Below are 17,500 nucleotides of genomic sequence, written 5' to 3'. Positions count from 1 at the left end.
TATATATATATATATATATATATATATGATTAATGACGCACTACATAATTGAACTTTCAACAAAATTCCTTCCACTAAGTTCATATTATTATTATTATTATTATTATTATTATTATTATTATTATTATTATTATTATTATTATAGATTAAACCTATTCACATGAAATAGGCACACCAAGGGGCCATTGACTTGAAACTCAAGCTCCCAAAGAATGTTGGTTTCAACCTCCCACTGCAGACCCCACACTGCACCAGTAACTGATCATGATACCGAGCCATTGTTTTTCACCGCCCTGTGGGAGACTCGAACCAGCCACGCTATCCACCTTACCAGCGGACCAACGTCTACAATAAATCAGCATTTCGAGATTTTGGTACTCGCCACAAATACTTATTATAGAATTTATCGCACCAATTGTGCTACTTGGTTCAAAGCAAATATGATTTTGTTATGGAGCTAAATCGAGGTATTCATTATCATTAAAACCTTACCCATGGTTTGTACACAGTCTGGCTATGTTGTGTCTTTTCAGATGACTTGCGCCCGTTCTCATGCTGCGACTGCGCCTTCCTGGAAAGAGTTGAAATAGTATTATTTTCGCGTACTACCCAGGAGAGAGAGAGAGAGAGAGAGAGAGAGAGAGAGAGAGAGAGAGAGAGAGAGAGAGAGAATCTCTCACTGATTCATGTGATGTTAAGTTTAAGAACATGATCAAAATATTTGTTCATAGTAATGTCTGGGTATAAAGAGAGAAAGAAGAGAGAGAGAGAGAGAGAGAGAGAGAGAGAGAGAGAGAGAGAGAGAGAGAGAGAGAGAGAAATTGATATACGTATTTCTGGAATTTTGGCGTGAAAGACAGGGATGATTATGACATGAATTAGTAAATACCCCCTTATATATATATATATATATATATATATATATATATATATATATATATATATATATATACATATATATATATATATATATATATATATATATATATATATATATATATACATACATATTTGTATTTATATAATACACATACATATATATATATATATATATATATATATATATATATATATATATATATATATATATATATATATATATATAGAGAGAGAGAGAGAGAGAGAGAGAGAGAGAGAGAGAGAGAGAGAGAGATTTTACTGATTAAGCAGACTTTGACCTCGAATCCAAGATGATAACGCAATCTTTTTTAACGCACAACATGTGTATAAAGAGAGAGAGAGAAAGAGAGAGAGAATGACCTGCTGCTGCTGCTGATTCCTGACGAGACCTCGGTCTAAAGACCCCGGTGATTTATGAAGCTTCGACAAAGAGCCTGGACTTGGGAGCTCCTGAATCATTCAGAACCTCTGGAGAGGAGAAAATACGAAAAACAGCAAAAAAAAAAAAAAAAAAAAATTCAAAAATAAAAGTAAAAGAGCACCTGATCTCATTACATGGGTTTTAAAGCCTCGCGTGGATGCAGGGGAAGAGAGAGAGAGAGAGAGAGAGAGAGAGAGAGAGAGAGAGAGAGAGAGAGAGAGAGAGAGAGAGAATGAAAGGAAGGATGATATTTTTAGAATGGAAGTGTGTGCGTTTGCGTGTTGTGATAGTGTATTTGCGTACAGTAGCTCATTATTGTATTGTATCGTCTTAATTATCTTATTTACTGATTATTTGTTATGTGTAAATATTCTGGTAACGTCGTGTGATAATTGCTGCGTACATTTTTTCCGAAATACTTCATAATTAACCGGACTGACACGACACTTCCCTCGAAAGGATTTTCTGAAGCGGAAGATGGTTTAATGAGGAGTAATTCATTTACATTCCCCTTCAGCGGACACTCACTTACACACACACACACACACATATATATATATATATATATATATGTATATACATTAATATGTCTTTTTCCCCACTTAGGTGTGGGGCAGTTGGAAGCGCCCTTGCCTTTCATTTGAGGGCCCTGGGTTCGATCCCTGTGTAAGGTAGAATTTTATTGACATAGAGTGTCTTAAAAATGTAGGGCAGTCCTTAAAAAGATAAGACTGGCTTCATATTGGGGTCATATTTTCCATTTAGTACATCGGAATATTTAATTAATCTTAACATAATTTAATTAAATGTAATGCAGTTTCAGTGCATTAAGCCTTCATTAAAATCCCTTCATATTTCACAATTTCATTTTATCCATTAAATCCAGTCGATGTTCTTCAACAGGTTCAGTCCATTTGCCCTTTTTTTTTTTTTTTATTTCGTTCCCCTGTCGTCGTGGAAATTCTGCTTTCAACCTCTGAGATATTATTCGCTGTTCTCGAATGTTGTAGTTCAGAGAATTCAGGTACACGTGGCTACTCCCACGAAGAATGGGGATGGTGTCCTCTCTCTCTCTCTCTCTCTCTCTCTCTCTCTCTCTCTCTCTCTCTCTCAAGACAGCATTCTCACTCTCTCTCTCTTTCATTCTTTCTTAAGATTGCATTCTAGACAAATTATACTTTCTCTCTTTCACTCTTAAGGTAACATTCTAGATAAACTGTATTCTCTCTCTCTCTCTCTCTCTCTCTCTCTCTCTCTCTCTCTCTCTCTCTCAAGACAGCATTCTCTCTCTCTCTCTCTTTCGTTCTTTCTTAAGATTGCATTCTAGACAAATTGTACTTTCTCTTTCTCTCTTTCATTCTTAAGGTGACATTCTAGATAAACTGTATTCTCTCTCTCTCTCTCTCTCTCTCTCTCTCTCTCTCTCTCTCTCTCTCTCTCTCTCTCTCTCTCTCTCTCTCTCTCTCGTTCTTAAGTTTGCATTCTAGATAAATTATACTTTCTCTTTCCCTCTTTATTTGTAAAGGTAACATTCTAGATAAATTGTATTTCTCTCTCTCTCTTTGGAGCTTGAAAAGCAGTTTCAATTCGCCTCCCAGATAAAGGGAACAGGCAGCCTGTATGATTTTATTTGATTATTTCTCTTATTTTATCCAAAACGAAGAAGGATTTTCAAATAGGTTTTAGTCTGATTAAAGTCAATAACCATTGCCTGAATGTTGGTAAAAATAAATTTACATACTGACAATAATTCACCAGTGACCATTTGGTCCAGGACTTTCCTGACAGCTAAATAGTTTAGCTAAAGGAGACTGCCAACTTTTTTTTTTTTGTATTCTCCTCAGTGTTAAGCATAAACAAATTTGAGACGAACGCAGATGCACACACACTCACACACACACGGACACACATGCAATATATATGTTTGTGTGTGTTTGTATTTTTGTGTTTATACTGTTCAACAACCATACATTTTCTGTCGCGTTTGACGTCATCATTCATTCTCCCAATTTCCAATGTCACAATCAATACGCAGTGAGTATGAATTCATTCATAATGCTTTCATTGAATCAATATCACAATTAAATCATTCGCCATAACCCCCCCCCCTCAATTGCATTCAGATTCTGGTTAAACCCCGAGTCTTAATTGCAATCACAGATCGGTTTTCCGATCATCAGTGTAATTGGTTTGACTGTCAATATGAATTATCGTCAGCTATTAAATTTATGATCCCTTTGTTGGAATTGGTTCCCTGGTTAAAGGAAGGGACGTTTCGTCGCTGTCGACTGTTACCTTTTATGGTAATTGATAGGATATTGACTTCTTTCGAAAGCCTCTCTCTCTCTCTCTCTCTCTCTCTCTCTCTCTCTCTCTCTCTCTCTCTCTCTCTCTCTCTCTCTCTCTCTCTGAGGTTACGGGAAGGGACGTTTCGTCTCTGCGGAGTGAAAAGTTTTATGATAATTTATAGGATTATTGACTTTCTCTCTCTCTCTCTCTCTCTCTCTCTCTCTCTCTCTCTCTCTCTCTCTCTCTCTCTCTGACGTTACAGGAAGGAATGTTTCGTCTCTGCAGAGTGAAAAGTTTTCTGATAATTTATAGGATTATTGACCTCTCTCTCTCTCTCTCTCTCTCTCTCTCTCTCTCTCTCTCTCTCTCTCTCTCTCTGAGGTTACAGGAAGGGACGTTTCATCTCTGTCGACTGTTACATTTTATGATAATTTATGGGATATTGACTTCTCTCTCTCTCTCTCTCTCTCTCTCTCTCTCTCTCTCTCTCTCTCTCTCTCTCTCTCTCTCTCTCTCTCTTAAACAAACAGTGTCGATATAAAAAAAACGTTTTTCACAAGTTGTATTTAATGTATCATCTTTCTTCAAAAGTTCCTTCTTAAATGAAATACGATATTAAAAGTAAGCCGGATAGATTATCAGATTTTGAATTAATTTGAAACTGGAATATATTTAGCTCAATTAAAATAGCAACTTTCTGTCCATATCCTACTTTAATTGTTAGAAAATTAAACTTTTATTTAAGCCAACGAATTATCCTTTTTATGAAAAATTCCTCACGATATTTAAAATGAACTCTGAAATTCTCTAGTGAAATTAACTTCAAGGAAAATAAATAACGTTCAATTAAAGATTAAATTGATTTTTATACTGCAGAGATAAAAACTATTCTTCATTATTAAATAAATTTCTTGTGCAACTCTGATGTAACAAGTAAAAAATGCGCCGACGTTTCTTCGGCGCAATCGAGTTTCCTATACATCGTATAATCAAGGCCACCGCAAACAGATATATCTTTCGGTGGTCTCGATATAATGCTGTATGAGCCGCGTCCCATAAAATTTTAACCACGGGCCGGTGGTGGCCTATCCTATTTCGTTGCCAGAACCTAAATTAAAAACTACTCAGGCTGATGTTTGATGATTGGAGGGTGGATGATCAACATAAATTTGATCCTCTAGCCTGAAATCTGAGGCGGACAGAAAAAGTGCAGACAGAATAAAGTGCGGACAGAATAAAGTGCGGATGGAATAAAGTGCGGACAGAATAAAGTGCGCACGGACAGACAAAGCCGGCACAATAGTTTTCTTTTACAGAAAACTAAAAATGCATAAAAACGATGAAAATCACCCTAGAATGATACTGGATGAAAAAATGTCGAAAGTATTATTATTATTATTATTATTATTATTATTATTATTATTTATTATTAGTATTATTGTTGTTGTTTTAATATTATTGGTATATATCGGGAGAAAACCTTCTTTTAGGCAGGTAATGTTAAATGAAATTGCTGCATCAGCTGCATTTAATTTGTATAGAGTCTTTTTTATTTTTCTAATTATTACTTTTTCTCTGCTACTGCATCGGGCGAGTAACGTTCCGATGTTATTCATCTTCAGGAGGGAAATAGTCGAATTTCAGGGATTCCATATCCGTGTATTTAAATATGGAGGACATAATCCGTAGAGTTTTCTACAATGTATGTTTGTCAATTAGAGTATATAATTATTTCGCCAACGCTTCTCCCAGTTCCAACTGGGTATGATCACGGCTTAGGGTAAGAGTAGAGTGATGTTGATGTTGATGCCACGCCCCTACCCCGCCTGTCAGCGAGACTGCAGCAGCGTGACTTTCATGCTTGAAAAGTTGACTTGAAAAAACTCTCACCAGCCAATAGGAGACAAGCTCCCCGCCCCGGCCAATCAAAATTCAGCAAGAGGCCTATCCCCTGCTGACCCCCGATTATATATTGAGTAGACAAGTCCATCAACATCAATCTACTCCTGCCCGAAGCCGTGATCATACCCAGTTGGAACTGGGAGAAACGTTGGCGAAGTAATTGTGGACTTAAATTGACAAATACATACATTGTCGAAAACTCTACGGATTATGTCTTCCATATTTCAATACACGGATATGTGGAATCTCGGAATTTCGGCTATTTCCCGATGCAATAGCAGAGAAAAAGCAATAATTTGAAAAACAGAGAAGACTCTATACAAATTAAATGCAGTTGATGCAGCAATTTCATTTATTATTATTATTATTTTTATTATTATTATTATTATTATTATTATTATTATTATTATTATTATTATTATTATTATTATTATGATAATTTTTCCTAAACTTTAATTAAGATATTCTTGAGTGTCCCAGAATGGTGACATGATTAATTAGTATATAAATAATTCATGTTCAAAGGTTTTGTGATTACCGCTCGCTAACAATTCTGCTTTCCCGGTCATTTTCAAGTTATAAAGTAGAATTTTTTTTTTTTATTTTACCATTGTGTTTTCAAGTTTATACCTAGATGATGATGCTTTGTTTTGAATTAATGCCCAAAATAGAAAAAAACTTAAAATTTTGAGGAATAAAAGCTGATCTCTTATCAACTTTGTATATATACACACATACATGCATACATATATATATATACATATATTTATGTGTATATGTATATATATACTGTATATATATGTATATATATACTGTACATAATGTTTGTGTGTGTGTGTATGTGTTTATACTCCTCCATGCATACAAATAATACCATGAGCATTTGATTTCCATGTATCTTCCCTGAGGTGACCTTCATAAAAAAAAGGACATTAATTAACCAAAGACTGAAGCTGACCATCCAGCTCAGTCGCAGCCTGAGAACAGACTGACAGGAACTTCAGCCACTTCCAAATCGATGAGACGATCATAAAGTCGATCAAAAGAACTCGTAATTAGCGCTGTCATGCAGTAATTGCCGTAGACTCATTTCTCTCCCTAATAGGTAATTAACTGGCTCGGCATTCATAAATATTTCAGCTAATTGAGTCGTCCTGTATTTTGCCATTTTTTTTTATGTTTGACGTCGGGTTTTCGCCCTGTTGGAGGAAGGCAGTTGAAAGGATTCGGAAGTGGCGGTCGGCGCGCTCTCTCTCTCTCTCTCTCTCTCTCTCTCTCTCTCTCTCTCTCTCTCTCTCTCTCTCTTTTCTCTTTCTCTCTCTCTTTCCATCTCTCTTTTTTTTCTCTCTCTCTCCCCATCCTCCTCTCTCTCTCTCTCTCTCTCTCTCTCTCTCTCTCTCTCTCTCTCTCTCTCTCTCTCTCTCTCTCCCCTTACTCTCCTCTCTCTCTCTCTCTCTCTCTCTCTCTCTCTCTCCTCCCTCTCCTGTTCCCCTTCTCTCTCTCCCTCTCTCTCTCTCTCCTCTCTCTCTCCTCCTCTCTCTCTCTCTCTCTCTCTCTCTCTCTCTCTCTCCCCTGCGATCGATCCCACGACCGGGCAAGGGAAGGAATCATACGGAAGCATTTTCGTAGAAATCCAGAACGACTCTGTTTTCTTAATAAGTGAATTGTGCACCCAGTTGTTATTCGATTTTAGTGTCGTAGTTTTACCGAGAGGGCCTCGACGAGGTAATCCTCACCTCAGCGAAGTGAACCATTCACCAGGTATGTTGTTTGTTTCGTTTGTTTATCCCATCGACCATTTATAAATTTATATTTATGTTAATGAATTTGTGGTAAAGTTTAGATGTAGGGAAGATGGATTTTCAATTTTCAGTTGCAAATTTGGTGTTTTATTTATATAACTCTTTATATTGTTTCTCTGTTTTTTCATATATATATATGTATATATACTCAGACATATATTTATATATACAAATATATATATATTATATATATATATATATATATTATATATATATATATATATATATATATATATATATATATATATATATATATATATATATATATATATATATATATATATATATATATATATATATATATATATATATAGATTTAACTTTTGTAAATCGCCTCCATATATCTCACATTCATTTATTGTTCAGAAATCCAGCTGATAGCTGGATTAACTTTCAATTGTGTACATACGTTTTAATCGTTAGCTTTTGAAAATTTCATATTGTGCACGACATTACCAATTCTGCTTCGTTTTAATTAATACTGAATGAAATCCCTCCCCATCACTAAGGTGTCACTTGTGATCTGTCTTAATTAGAACTCCCAGTCTTAATTGCAATCCTAGGTAGGATTGAAAATGATCGTTACAAAGTTTTTTTTTTTTGTTTTGTTTCGGCAATTATATGTTTTAACCCTTACGTTGTTATCGCTCCGGATATTAACGAAAGGGAGATGACGTCTCGTAAAGCGTAACGTTATAGAATTTTGAAGTATTTTAATATAAAATAGATATTTTTTTTATTATGTTATATATAGTATATTTTGGAGACGACCTAGGTTTTGGCAATAATTTTACCCGTATAAAAAAGTGAAATTATGAAATATGAAATTTTAATATATCCAGATTTTGTTGTATATTTCATATTGGAAATTTTTATACATATACTCGTTATTGATTATCTTTTCCCAAAAAATTTTGATATCGATTTTATTATTTTAAACTGTTTTAGATCAGAGATCATAGTTTTCGAATTCAGGTCGTTGAACATCTGAAAATAATAGAGAAAATAATAAAAATAATAAAGAAGAAGTGAAATTTATTACAAATCAGTCCCTGAGGCTTTAAAATACTTAGCACTGATAAAAAGATAAGAAATGAAAGTTAAAGAATCAACGAAAGAAAAGGAAATAAAATAAATTACAGATTAGTGAATGCGTTTAAGTGGCACCAATAAAACGAAATGAGACAACAGATTACGAGAGTAAAAGAAGAAAGATGAAATTGGAATCTCTTATTGATCAGTGCTTGTGTTTTCCAAATCCTGGTCACTGATGCTGAGGATAGATTGACACCAACTCCCTTGCTTAATCAGGTGGATTGAAGGGAGAGCGAACGAGAAGTTTTAATTAACATTGTCATTTCGTAATTGCAGTGCATTACGTCGTCTGTAATGTCTCTTCGTATTCTCTTCTTCTAGAGAATTGCCCTCTCTCTCTCTCTCTCTCTCTCTCTCTCTCTCTCTCTCTCTCTCTCTCTCTCTCTCTCTCTCTCTCTCTCTTATTCTCTCTCTTCTTTCTTAGAAGAATCTGCCCTCTCTCTCTCTCTCTCTCTCTCTCTCTCTCTCTCTCTCTCTCTCTCTCTTTTAAGATAACATCTGGACAAGTTCTCTCTCTCTCTCTCTCTCTCTCTCTCTCTCTCTCATTCTTAAGATTTTAGCTCTCTCTTTCTTATAAGAATCTTAGCCCTCTCTTATCTGCTCTCTGATCTCTCTCTCTCTCTCTCTCTCTCTCTCTCTCTCTCTCTCTCTCTCTCTCTCTCTTAATTTTTTTAAGATAACATTCTCTCTCTCTCTCTCTCTCATTCTTAAGATAACATTCTGACAAGACATTCTTAAGATAACATTCTGGACTCTCTCTCTCTCTCTCTCTCTCTCTCTCTCTCTCTCTCTCTCTCTCTCAAGATAACATTCTGAACAAGTTCTCTCTCTCTCTCTCTCTCTCTCTCTCTCTCTCTCTCTCTCTCTTCTCTCTCTCTCTCTCTCTCTCTCTCTCTCTCTCTCTCTCTCTCTCTCTCTCTCTCTCTCTCTCTCTCTCTCTCAAATTAACACATAAATGTCCCCTTAAACAACAGCATGGAAAAACGCCGTGTCTTTTGTTTCAGAAATTTTATTTTTCCATAAATGGAATTTCCTCGAGTACTTTAAAAACAAAGGCAAAATAATCATTCACTTGCCATTGATTAATTAGTCCAGGACATTCGTGACAGCTGTCAGCAGTTAATCATTTAACTGGCAGCGAACTGACGGAGTTAATCAGGCGAGGATGTGGAAGTTGCGCGGTGAGCGATTGTTCTTTGTTGACAGTTCGGTTTTCCTACTGTTCATGCTTAAGTTGATTCGTGTATGACTGTAGTGTATATAAGTGTGTATGCATAGATATGTATAGATACATATCTATATAGATATACATATACATATACATATATATATATCTGTATAGATATAAACAAATATGTGTAAAATATATATATGTATGTATACTATATGTGTATATATATTATATATATATATATATACAGTATATATATAAAGAAAAAATCCACGAAGGAAAGAGAAACAATGGAGTGCTGCAAGGCCTTTCGACTTATCGTCCTTTACTAAGCAGCTGTCTGCCAAGTAAAGGATGACAAGTCGAAAGGCCTTACAGGACTCCATTGTTTCTCTTTCTTTCGTGGATTTTGTCTTTATATTTATATATATTCATCACGTTCCATATTTTCGCGATTCAGTTATACACACACAGATACACACACACACACACACACACACACACATATATATATATATATATATATATATATATATATATATATATATATATATATATATATATATATATATATATATATATATATATATATGTGTGTGTTGCATCTGTTAAGTTTGGAAGTTTAGAAGAAAATTTCCTTTAGAATGTATAGAACTGCATTTTATGGAAAGGATGTGAACATTCTTACGAACAATGACATATGAGTTGAATTATATAATGTCCGTAGAGATAATTCAAAGAAACAGAAATACTATTTTGACACTATTATATTTATATAAAATTTATTTTGCTTATAAATAAAATACATTTGCTTTCCTGTCTTCGCCAGAAAATTCTAGAGTAGACTCGAATCATAACGTATGATCTAAATCGATAGTTCAATTAAACCATTGGCAATAACGCTTCAGTCTCTTCTAATCTCTCGGCCAATCCGTAATCTTGATTGTAATCACAATAAGGTTTTCCAGACGCCGTTGTAATTAGTAGTTCAGATGATTCTGTTCGCTAGCAATACAGTAATTAAAGTTCGTCGATCTTTCATTGGCAAAACGGATCAGAGACTAAAGGATGACTTAGAATATCTCATTTTAGTTGGTTTATCTTTTTTTTTTTTTTTTTTTTTTTTAGACCAGTGGTTCTTAACCTTTCTAGTACCAACCTCTAAGAGGTGGTTCTTCCCTCCACGCCCCCTTGCATCTATGAGTAAAATTCCCTCCCAGATTTAAAGAACCTGAAAAATGAAGAGAAAAAGAAGGGATGATTTTATTCTTAAGCCCAACGAGTCTAACCAGAGTAGTAGACTATAGGAAACTAACGTTATTAGGCGATATGTTTCCATTTTTTCATAAACTTTTGAATATTAGTTCTTCCTCTTGTTAAGAGAATAATGAATATAATTAGAAAATTTTTAATTTTTTCTTAGGGCTTGCGCCCCCCCTGGAAATTGCTGACGCCCCCCAGGTTGAGAACCACTGTTTTTGACATAAAACTGTATTAATCGTTATGTCCAAATATAATTTATAAATGTGTATACACGGCTTAGTTATGATTAAAAAATTTTTTCATCGCAGTTTTCAAAATATTTCTAAACTTTGTAGGCGTAAAATTATTATTAATCATTAAATCTAAATATACTTTATAATTGTTTACATACGGCCCCTTAATGATAAAAATAATAAAAATTTCAGTAGCAGTTTTCAAATATTCTCTACACTTTTTGACATAAAATTATATTAATCGTTATTCTCCTGCATTTCAGTATATTTTTATCTATTTGTTTATTTGTTAATTAATTTTTTTCCTTTTTTTAATAAGTGAATGGGATCTCTTCTTTCTTTATTTCCCGTTATCTCCTCTTACTTCTTCCTAATGAACACCATATTCTTTGGAAGCTTGAATTTCAAGGCAATAATAATAATAATAATAATAATAATAATAATAATAATAATAATAATAATAATAATAATAATAATAATAATAATAATAATTATTTCAGAATTTACTTCATCAATGTTGATATACAGCTCCATTATGATTAAATATAGAAAATTTTAACAGCTGTTTTCCATTTTCGTCCAATATTGTGCAGATGAAAGAAAAATCCTTAACCCCTCTTCATGATCTGATATATTTATCCAGTTATGACGAAGAATATGCTTACCGAGAACAATATTTGCAAATATCATTATTGTTTTAGACAGCTTTCAGTGTCCCCCACTAAATATATCGTAGACAGTTAAATGAAATAGGGAACACGGGTAAAATAAATAACTGATAATGAATTGACTCATGTTTAATGAGAGAGAGAGAGAGAGAGAGAGAGAGACGGTAATTGAATAAGCCGTGTTGCATTGCGCCATTATATTGGCAGTTACATTGAGTTCGGCGTTTGACATTAATTGTCCCTCCTTGACTTATAGTTATTGCAGTCTCTCTCTCTCTCTCTCTCTCTCTCTCTCTCTCTCTCTCTCTCTCTCTGTCTTATTCTAGTTTGTTTGTCTTAGTTTGTCTCTCGTTCTTTTTCACTGTCACCTTGCTCTCTCTCTCTCTCTCTCTCTCTCTCTCTCTCTCTCTCTCTCTCTCTCTCTCTCTCTCTCTCTCGAAGCAACTTATCTCTATCTCTGTCTCTTTCTTATGAAGGGACTTAACCCTCTCATTGTTGCTGTGTCTTAGTTTCTCTCTCTCTCTCTCTCTCTCTCTCTCTCTCTCTCTCTCTCTCTCTCTCTCTCACGAAGAAACTTAGCCATCTCATTATTGCTTTGTCTCTCTCTCCCTCTCTTTCTCTCTCTCTCCTCTCTCTCTCTCTCTCTCTCTCTCTCTCTCTCTCTCTCTCTCTCTCTCTCTCTCTCTCTCTCTCGTTTATTCGTATGAGTTTGGAGTGTTGTACAAACTTCGCTCAGAATTCCTTCCTAAAAGACATCACTCGAAATGAAAGCAATGAGTTTAACATTATTTACTGTATATTTAACATGTCATTTTAAAAAAGATACACAAAATTTAACATTTTTAAAGAGATAAACGCCTAAAAGCACCCAAACTCCCCCGGAAGTAACTTGGCCGAAATTTGCGTCCCCGAAAATCTTGGGCGAAATGAAAATTCTTCGGAAACTCCCCTTAAGATATTCATGGGATTTCCATCATGGCTACAAATTCCTCTTACACGTCGGTTCGACGTCTAATTTACTGTCGGGGAAGAATTACGACTCAGATCCTGGCCCATTCTTCTCACGCCAGAGCAGAGGAGTCTGCGGTTAGGTGAAGGTAGGTTTTGGGGTGGTTTCGGCTACCACAAACCTCCGTCAACCCAGTTGGTGCGGTAGTGCCGTCAGTGCACCTCATGCGGTGCACTGTAGGCATTACTTAAGGTTCTAAATTTACCTCCGTCATATTATCTTCCATCCAATTTACTTTCCCAAACCCCTCAACCCTCTTCTAACAATTGTTTTATAGTGCAGCTGCGAGGTTTTCCTCCCGCTACACCGTTCAAAGCTTCTTTTCTCTCAATTTCTCTTTCACCGCTGAATGACCACATAGGTTCCAGCGCTTGGCCTCTGGCAAGAATTTTATACTCCATTCCGTTCCCGTCAAGTCAGGATGGCCCAAAGACCTACTCCAGACACAGTAAAAAAAAATGTTTAATTCTCTCCAAAAAGAATTAAAAATGTTCCTTTTCCAGGCACGGAACTCTGCCAAAATTTGATCAACTATTTTTAATCACCAGGACCACATTTGGTCCAATTATCGTCAGAATCCGCGCGTAACTTTGTGCGTAATTCTGCTAATTGACAGGCGACCTAACAAACCGATCTAGCAACGGAATGAAATCGGAAGCATAGACGTTTATTTATGCCCAAAAGTTTATACGCATGCGTCAGTCTAAAGCCCAGATAATAGACATTGATTAAACATTTAAACTGTAAGAGTTCATAAACATATGCCAGTCCTAGTTCCTAATGCAAGACGAGGCTTAAACTACTGTAAATACGGATAATGATATCATATTGGACACCAAACATCCCAGAAGCTTACTACAGCCCTTAGCAGCGTCTGGTTCAATCGACAATGGATCCCAACGAGGCCTGAAAAGCCAATCGTGTAATTAAGCGCCAACTCATACGAAAAAAGAGTTTCCCAAGGTTCCCATTTGGGACCAAACTTTCGGTCAGCTATTCATGTTCCATTTAGAAAGTTCTGCAACAAATAGATTGCGTCATTAGGATTCGCCCCCCGGACTCCGAGACCATTTTCTTCTTTTTTCTTTTTTTTGTTTTTCTGTTCATGCTTTTCAGATAAATTAGAATCTTATTACCTTTTCTGTTATCTTTCCGATGATCTGTTTCGCTTCTATTTCCTCAGTGTTTCCAGTGACTGTCATCTTTTTTTTTTTCCTTTACTTTTCACGCTTTCCAGGTTAATTAGATTCTTATTATGTTTTCCGTTACTTTCCAGTATGAAAGAAGGAAAATCAATAAAAGGAAACGCACAGAAAAAAAAGGAGTAAATAAGAAATACGTCAGCCAGATGTCTCCTTCCGGGCCAGAAGGCCATTGCAGGGTAAATTGGCTCCAACTTTCCATGAATATCAAACCGTCCCGATCCACATAGAGAGACGAAGGGGGGACCCATTGCCTAAAATGAAGGGACAGTTGATGGAAGGAAGAATGGGACAGTAATGGGGTTCTGCGACAGTTTTTTTAGGGCGGGACAGTTATCAACTTTGCGGTTTGCGTTGGCTGTCTTATTGCCAGAATAATACTGTTTTTGGGTTGTATTTTAATTGAATTATGGTTGTGATTTTATTATCATTAATATTTTTCCCTGTTGGTTTTTATTACATTATAAAATTATTATCGTTTTCTGCTCCATCTTCATTGTACTTCCGTCATCTTCATGCTTATTATCATCATCATTACAATGGTTCTTATTGCCATTTCGTTACTATCATTCTGATAAGTAGTAATAATAAAAGTATTTGTTTTTTAGCGACTTTTTAGGATTTTTGTGCCATCTTCATTGTACTTACTGTCATCTTAATATTTATCATCATCATCATCGTCATTACAATTGTTCTTATTGTCATTTCATTACTATCACTCTGATAAGTAATAATAGTATTATTTGTTTTTTAGCAACTTTCCAGGATTTGTGCGCCAGTTAGTTAATGTAAAGTAGTATGTACGAACAAAGTTATATTTATATCAGTAATTTTTCCCATTACTACCAAAATCTCTGAATAGATATTTATGGCGTATAATATCTATCTCCTTATTCAATGTACAAAAGAAAACTAAGCAATACACTTCCTTTTACAAATATCACGCTTCATAAAACTGTATGATAAATACATTACAATACATGGGAGCAAATAACTCACAGAAATAGTCTATATCCCTAAACTATCATCTTATTTGACCCTTCTCTTTATAAGTCCAACTTCATTTGCCTTCCAACTGGACGAAGATCTCTCGGAAACCCTCTTCTAGACGTCAGAACTATGTGAAATTGAGCCCCTCATTCCCTTCCACGTCCCTGAAAGAGTCTTTATAACATTCCACGAAAGGAAAATTGGAATAGAATTGGAATCTGTTTTACGGCGACAGATTCCTTTCCTCGGAGCCTCTGGGCTGACCATTGTCAAGGCTGGTCTCGGGTCATCACGAAAGTCGAGAGGAAATGTCATGTGTTTTACGTCTCGTATTCATTTTCATAGGAACGTGAAATTGGACGTTTGCGAAGAGAATAGAAGTCGAGTTCACTTTTTTTATTGGTGATGAAATGATGACATTGAAAAAATTGATTGTCATTTTTTTTTTCTGATTTTGCTTGAAATGAAACTGAACTTTTTTTCTGTAAATGAGTAAGCCTTTTATATTGCTCTATTTTTCTTTATTGTGGGTCAAAACTTTTTGATGAATTCCACATTTGGTATTAAAAGTTATCCCAGAATCTGAAGCTGAATTGAATTTTTCATTGTTACTGAAATGATAGTGTAAAACTGATTGTAATTTTTTTTCTGATTTTGCTTGAAGTGAAACTGAACTTTTTTCTCTAAATGAGATAAGCCTTTTATATTGCTTCATTTTTCTTTATTGTGGGTAAAAACTCTTTAGTGAATTCCACCTTTGGTGATAAAATTTATCCCAGAATATGAAGCTGAATTGAATTTTTCATTGTTACTGAAATGATAGTGAAAAATTGATTGTAATTTTTTTCTGATTTTGCTTGAAATGAAATTGAACTTTTTTCTGTAAATGAGATAAGCCTTTTATATTGCTCCATTTTTCTTTATTGTGGGTAAAAACTCTTTAGTGAATTCCACCTTTGTTGATAAAAGTTATCCAGAATCTGAAGGTGAATTTAATTTTTCATTGTCACTGAAATGATAGTGAAAAATGGACGACCATTACCTTCCGATTGTTCTTGAAATGAAAATGAATTTTTGCTGTGAATGACTTAAGCCTCTTACATTGCTTGATTCCGTTTTCTTTAGCGGGCAAAAACTGTCTGGTGAAGTCCACCGCCGGTAAAGGTTGTCCCAGAGTCTGAAGTTGAATTCAATTTTCTATTTTTACTGAATTGAACTGAATACAAAATTCAGGCCAAAGGCCAAGCGCTGGGACCTATGAGGTCATTCAGCGCTGAAAGGGAAACTCAGTAAGAAAGTTTGAAAGGTGTAATAGGAAGAAAACCTCAAAGCAGTTGCACTATGAATCAACTGATAGGAGAGAGTGGAAAGTAAGGTGGAAGGAAGAGAATATGGAAGGAGGTACAGTAAAAAGAACGAAAGGGGTCGCAGCTAGGGGCCGAAGGCACGCTGCAATGATCCTTAAGTAATGCCTACAGTGGACTGCGTGAGGCGCACTGACGGCACTACCCCATATGGGGTTTATTATTGCTAAAATGATGAGCTTGAAAAAAATTGGTATTCCTTTCTGATTTTATTGAAATGAAATGATCGTTTTCTATGAATGACATAAGCCTTATATATTTTCCTATATTGTTTTATATTTTTAATTATTTTTAATTACTCTTCTTTGATTTTATTAATTTTACCTTTTTATATTTTATTTTTTTTTATTTCTAAGCCTTTTTATTTTGCCTCCTTTTTTCTATAGGTGGTAAAAGGTATTTAGCGTAGCCTACCTTTTGTAAAAACTATCCAAGAATCTAACACCAATTTATTTTTTTTTTTTTTTGCCCAAACCTGATAATAAAGAGACAGAGTTACGCACAGTTAGATAGCCAAACAAACAAACAAACGAAAAGGACAAACCGCAGAACCTCCTTTTCGAAGGGAAACTGTAAACCCAAAAATTTTTTGAGTTCTCGTTTTTCGACGTCAAATAAGAAGATTACGAATGCTGTGAGAAGATTACAAAATTTAATACCCTGTTCTGTGGAAGTTATTGTCGTCAACGATCATTAGTGCAAAATAAGACGTCATTATTGTCCGAAGAGTATTTTTATAAAAAAAAAAAAAAACGTCGAATATGAACTAAAGTTGTCGCGAAAAAGTACTAATCTTTCATTCAACAATGGTTGTTTAGATACGCGAACTTTTTCATGAATTTATATTTCAGAAAAACACTTTATAAAAAATGTTTTTATGCTTTATAAAACCCGGAATTCATCAAGCTATTGCATCGCGGAAACAATAGAGACTCATCTTTTCATTCGCATTGTTGGCAGAAACCTATTAGAAAGGAGTTAGGACTCTGAATACAACATTTTTCAGAATGGGATTCTCTGCTACGTTTCAAATATGCGGAATATATTATTACAAATGAATTGTTTCGAGTGAATGTTAGGGAAGCCCGAATTATAATTGAAAAGAGTTTGGAGTTGAGGAAATAGAAATTGACGCATCATTACCCGCTGTGGTAGAGTATGGATTTAGAACGCAGCCGCAGATTCACAGAG

The 17,500-nt window shown here is 35.0% G+C and overlaps 1 protein-coding gene across 1 annotated transcript in view; it reads right to left on the bottom strand.

Moving 5' to 3' along the window:
* Nucleotides 1–17,500, bottom strand: part of LOC136851476 (uncharacterized) — a 62,739-nt gene that overhangs the window by 20,385 nt on the left and 24,854 nt on the right. Inside the window, exon 2 of the mRNA XM_067125580.1 lies at nucleotides 493–571. Coding sequence (XP_066981681.1) covers nucleotides 493–554 — 62 coding nt within the window. The 5' untranslated portion in view covers nucleotides 555–571. The remainder of the gene's footprint in view (nucleotides 1–492; nucleotides 572–17,500) is intronic.

The sequence above is a fragment of the Macrobrachium rosenbergii genome, chromosome 23, assembly GCF_040412425.1.
Source record: "Macrobrachium rosenbergii isolate ZJJX-2024 chromosome 23, ASM4041242v1, whole genome shotgun sequence".
NCBI classification, from domain to species: domain Eukaryota; kingdom Metazoa; phylum Arthropoda; class Malacostraca; order Decapoda; family Palaemonidae; genus Macrobrachium; species Macrobrachium rosenbergii.
Note: the sequence above shows the minus strand (reverse complement) of the source record. Positions and strands in the feature narration are given on the sequence as shown.